Source organism: Castanea sativa, chromosome 10, assembly GCF_040712315.1.
Source record: "Castanea sativa cultivar Marrone di Chiusa Pesio chromosome 10, ASM4071231v1".
Lineage (NCBI taxonomy): Eukaryota > Viridiplantae > Streptophyta > Magnoliopsida > Fagales > Fagaceae > Castanea > Castanea sativa.
The window spans coordinates 2,593,101-2,598,880 of NC_134022.1; the positions used below are offsets into that span (position 1 = coordinate 2,593,101).

Sequence of the window (5,780 nt, forward strand, 5' to 3'; positions counted from 1 at the left end):
AGTTTATTTAGACCCCTTAAACCACAATTGGATTAACTTAGTTAATAAGCCAAGTTATTACTTAGTCCAAATTCTAGATCTATGTTAACACAATCATATAATCACATCAAAGTAAAGTGCGGAATATAAAAACACAAAGATATGATGACCTAGGAAAATCAAACCGGTAAAAAACCTAGGGAGGATTTAGCCTAGCTATCCTCAAGGTAAACCTGAATCCACTATGAAAGAATCAAACTTGTATAATAGCGACTTAGACCACTAACATCCTATTGCTACCCACCAGTAGAACTTACTAACACGACCATGTGCAAGCTCCGAGACCACAAACTTCTTCTTTCTTAGATTCTCCAGCAAGTACAAGCACAAGCACTCCCGCTTGTATATCTTTAAGCTCTTATGACAACAACTGAATGATCATCAAATTCTTGAAGAAATCTCCTTCTTGATAATCCCAAGCTTGTGTGAAGGCAAGCACCTCTCAGATCTCACAAGAGATTCACACAAACAGCAATATGAACAACCTTAAAAACGTGACTAGGGTTTGCCTTTTATACCTAGGGCAAAACATAAAACCCTACACGTCATATAGGCTTAGGGCTGAGTTGGAAATTCTGTAGAAAAAACAATCTGCATGACTTTCGATTGGTCGAGTCTAATTCTCGATCGATCGAGTCAGACAGAAATGCACAGTAACTTCTGCAGTTAACTCGATTCCAACTTTACATAAATCACATACTTTAAACAAGTCTAAAACATAATTAGACACCTGTTTTGATTATGGTTTGCCAACAATACATATTAGAGTTCTAATACATTAGTTCCTAAGTACTTAGAACCTAATACATAACAATCAAGGTGTTAACATGAGCTTTTTAAGTTGACAGGTTTTGGCCTTGTGCCTAATCTTGTTTTCATGAATGCTCTAGATAATCACTCCAAATTTTATAGAAAGTGGCACCTCTTCCTATAAGGGGCAACAAATATATCAATACTAATGGGAATTATAACCCATTTATTCACATAAATAATATACACATTTATGTGATGGTGAGAATTTGTAGATAGAGATTAAAGTTTTTTTTTGAGGGGGAAATAAAGATTAAAGTTAAATGCAAGAATCCAAATCTCCATAAAAATTAAAACTTATACCTTTTTATCTACCACAAGATTAACTACAAATAAATTTCATTATAATGAGAATTAAACAATTTATTTATAATTAATAAGTTTCTTTTTATAGGAATATGAAGGGAAATATAAATCGCGGAACAAATAAAATTTAATTTGTGGGTATATAAATGACAATAGACATGGTTTGTGGTATAGGGGTATAGATCACATACTGATGGCCAAAATGGTTGTCTTACTGGTTTTGTTCACATTTTTTCTCTCTTTTATCAATAAAGAGGTTGGTTGCAAGAGAATATATCGAGAAGATCACATGGAGTTGAAAAGGCAACCTAAGCTTTTACATAAGTTCGCCAAGAAAACTATTCGGGTGAGATCAATATTTCTATTCATGTGTATGTGTGTATATATTTATGTTGAAGAAATGTTGCAGCTATTATATTGACAAAATGATTTTCTGATTTGTAGACAAAGTATGGCGATACATATGATTGCATAAGAATCAATGAACAACACTTCAATTATCGTTCACTCAAGAACCTTACTTATGATTTTCCAGTAAACTTCTATTACTATGTCACATTTTTCTTACTTTTTAGTCTTTTTTTTATTATTATTTTTATTTATATATATAAAAGTAACACTTACTTCAATATTGAATTAATTAATGTACAGGTGAGATCTACCTCCAACCCTAAAGGAATTAGAGACCAAAAGTCTTCATCACTATTTAACCCGTCTAATTTTTGGCTAAATGGGAAAGGTTGTCCAGATGGTATGGTTCCCATTAAGAGATATACAGAGGATGATCTCAAAAGGGCAAAATTAGCTACAGAGATACATAACTCAAAATATAAACCGCTCACTGTTGATAGACCTGGTACTCATGTGAGTTATCATTACTACAGTCTAATTTATTTATTTTTATTTCATACATTTGCATATATTTTTGTGTTATTGTAGTAGTTGGTTCATTTTTTGTATATTATTTTCTTTTGATAGGAAAATAAATATCTAATTGTGTGAATTATTTTCTTTCCCCCCTGTAAGTTTTAACTAATACACCCCAACCCAATCCAATACCATATTAATTATTTCAAAGGTCCAATGAATATGTGATTGATTATTTTGTGATGTGAACAAATTTGATAATTTTTGGGATAAAAGAGGAGAGAAAAGGGAGAGAATACATGAGAGTGTATGTAGTTCTTATCAACACACAAGGAACAAAAGCAGAAAGTGATACAATGTCTCATTCACTTAACTTAATAATACACTACAATTTTACTCCAAAAAAAATAATAATAATAATACACTACAATGGTTTTCTAGCACTGATATCGGTCAGGTTTGGTCGAGTTGAAGGGGGAGTTTCTCAGTTTTGCTAGATTTAAAACCAATACAGACTAATACATTAACAAAACTGTACCAAACTAACCATGAAAGCCACGGTTCGGCGTGATTAGTTTTTTCAGTTTCCTTACATCATCTATTTTCATAGCAAAAAGAGTAGGTTGCACCATTACCTCTCCTTAGAAATCAATCTTTTGATTCATTAGCCAATCTCATAATTTTCTTTAACAATCAATGACATGATATTGTCTTCAATGAATTTAAAAAATCTCATGGTATTCTTCGGCTTTAAATATATTGATTTGATCTTCAATGACATGCAAATATATTTATAGTTTCCTACAAATTTAGCATATAATACACCCAAAAAAAAAAAAAAAACGAGTTTGCTGTTAATATGGTGTGATTGATGATTAGTAATTTGGCTTGGAGTGCATAAGCACACAATACTAAATGTGCAAATAGAGTTGGAGGAGTAATACTAAGAATAATCACACATTTTCCTTTAAGAATAATTTTCATATGATTGCTTTAAAATGTTATATATTTATTCTCAGTATGCTATAGTGCGGACAAAAAATACAAACATCGTGTACCATGGAGGTTCTGCAATTATCAGCATATATAACCCAAAAGTTGAAGGAACTCAATATAGTTCTGCCCGCATAAAGGTTATTAATGGTCCAGAGAGCATAGAAGTTGGATGGACAGTAAGTGACAGAGGAAACAAGTTTACAATATGTATTTATATATGTATATGAGCTTGTTAAATCTAATACTCATTTCTTTTTGTATTAGGTAAATCCAACCTTGTACAACGATACTCAAACCCGACTATACACATTTACAAAAGTAATTACTATATTTTTCCTATTCATATGTTGTTCTATTAATTATGTTATAAACTGTGGTATTTACCTACCTTTTAATATTGATGTTTCCATCTACAGACGTCTAGTTCCTCATGCTTCGATACATTATGTAATTCACTAATTCCTGTGAGGACAGATATTCCTCTCGGCATGCCTTTAGAGTCAATTTCAACGCCAGAACAGCAATTTGACTTGCAATTAATGCTTTTTTGGGTAAATAAATAGATACATGTGTTTATATAGATGTGCGTGTGTGTTTCTTTGGTACTACCCTCTTTGTGCATCAAGTATGATACAAAAAAAGCACATAATTTGTTCTTACTTCCTGTGTTTGTGTTTTTTCTCTTGAATGATAGGATTCTAGCAATGGAAACTGGTTTCTAAAATTTGGTCAAGATGAAACTGTAATTGGATTTTGGCCAAAAAATGTATTCACTGCTTTAGGAGACGGTGCTAATTACGTTGAATGGGGAGGAGAGGTTTTTAGTCCTCCAGATGTGCCTAGCCCTCCCATGGGCTCTGATAGAAACTTACAACAAGACATCAAATATGATGCATATTGCAAGAAAATTAAAACAATTAATGAGACTGATTATGTTGTGAACGCTGTTGATACCGAAAAACTTTCTGACATCAAACCATATTATGACGTTTTTGATGAAGGAATAACAGGTTCAGCTGATTTTCAACACCTAATATTGTTTGGGGGTGTGGGTGGTTATACAGGGGATTAAGATTTCTAAGTTTTCTTTTGGTTCAGTGCATGTATTCTTATCAAATCATTTAAGATTTTTATCAATAAATTTCACATTTTATGATCTTAATTGCCATTGTTCATCTCTGTTTTGTAACTCTCATGTGTATCATTATTATTGTCATTGTACATAGGTATTAGCCCGATCCATTCAAAAATTGGCAAGATCATGTTGTTAATAACCATGTTTGTGGTTTCCTTAATCTCTTATTTCTTTGTTACAACGTCAAAAAAGCGTTTGTGACATAATTTTTATTTATGTAAAAAGTCTTTACATTAGAACCTGTTCCTTTTCTTAAACAGCTGTACCAGAACAATCAAACACAGTCAGCAATTTATGTTTGTAGTCTGCAATTTCCTACATGTGTAAGTGTATAATAAAACCTTGTAACCAAATAACTCACAGCCCAACTCTAAATTCCTTCACATGAAGTTGTCATCAACGTCAAGCAATCCAGTCCCTCTTCCTCTTGGAACAAGTTGTGGGATTTGAAGGATTTTCTGAGTGAGAAATCCATGTGATTGAAATTTAATTAATGGAATATTTTTGGGAATAAAATCAGTAGATAAATAAATACTAATATTTTGTGAGTGCGTTTACTGTGCACGAGGTCTTGATCTCAATTTAAATAACCACTGTGACAACTCATCAACAATATCTCCTCTGCCATGAGAATTGGGGTTTCAAAGGAACCATATTTTAGATATTCAAGTTTAATTTTTTGTGGGTTTTGGTAATTTATTCAATTTTAAATCATATTAAAATTGAATTAAAAAATAGGACCGGCATGTCGTGAATATGCAACTTCCATGTTTACTGCACGAAAGATGGCATTGGCATATGAGAGGTTATTCCTTTGTATCCAAAATGAATCCTTTTGTACCTATCCCAGGTTATTGCATGCCCTATTTTTGGCTTCGTTTTGGAGTAAATAATATAATATATATTATTGGTTTTCAAAATCAAATCCTAATTATACAGTTTTTCTTGTTGTACCAATTAATTAAGATTCATATTATTAAACATAAAGAAATTTCACAATTGGTTTTCTTATATTTGTACTTTTGAAAGCAAGCCCCACAACATTGGCTATGCAATCACTTGTCCAAATTTTCAGTTATACTATTTAAAAAATTATCAAGTCAAAAATACTATCTAAGATGTTCCTCCATTGTGCAATAATGTCTAAAATGCTATCCATTAACTGTGCAGTATATTATCCAAAATACTATCCAAAAGAGATTTTCATCATACTTCAAAATTTTTTAGCAGAGCCCTAAAAAAGAGAGAACAATATTAGAGGGAAAAAGCAATAAACAAAAGCACATATTAGGGTAATAACAGCATTGTATGATGATGAAGTTTTCTGCCAAAATGAAAGATGGTGAACAACAAACAGTTATGACACAAGGTTATGACAATGCCTTTGCCTTTGAATAAATGAGATCATCATGGGCTCTACCCAATGCTTTTGCACTCAAAAGCATTGCACAGAAAAGAAACTGTGGGAGATAGGTAATCAAAAAATTCTTTGTATTTGAAATCAATTCTGAGATAATTAGAGGGGGAGAGAAAGGGGGGGGGGGGAGGGGGACTGGAAACGTAAAAGAACCAAAGTAAATGATAATGGTTGTCAATAGGGCCATATCCAATTTTGAGTGTACTTCTC

At 32.2% G+C, this 5,780-nt stretch overlaps 1 protein-coding gene across 1 annotated transcript; it reads left to right on the forward strand.

Moving 5' to 3' along the window:
• The first annotated feature begins 1,348 nt into the window (after positions 1–1,348).
• LOC142613487 (protein neprosin-like) lies at positions 1,349–4,090 on the forward strand. Its single transcript, XM_075785849.1, has 7 exons — positions 1,349–1,501; positions 1,600–1,689; positions 1,807–2,019; positions 3,042–3,194; positions 3,283–3,336; positions 3,435–3,569; positions 3,713–4,090. Exons 1-7 carry the CDS (start codon positions 1,349–1,351, stop codon positions 4,088–4,090), a joined length of 1,176 nt encoding a protein of 391 aa, XP_075641964.1.
• The last annotated feature ends 1,690 nt before the right edge of the window (positions 4,091–5,780 follow it).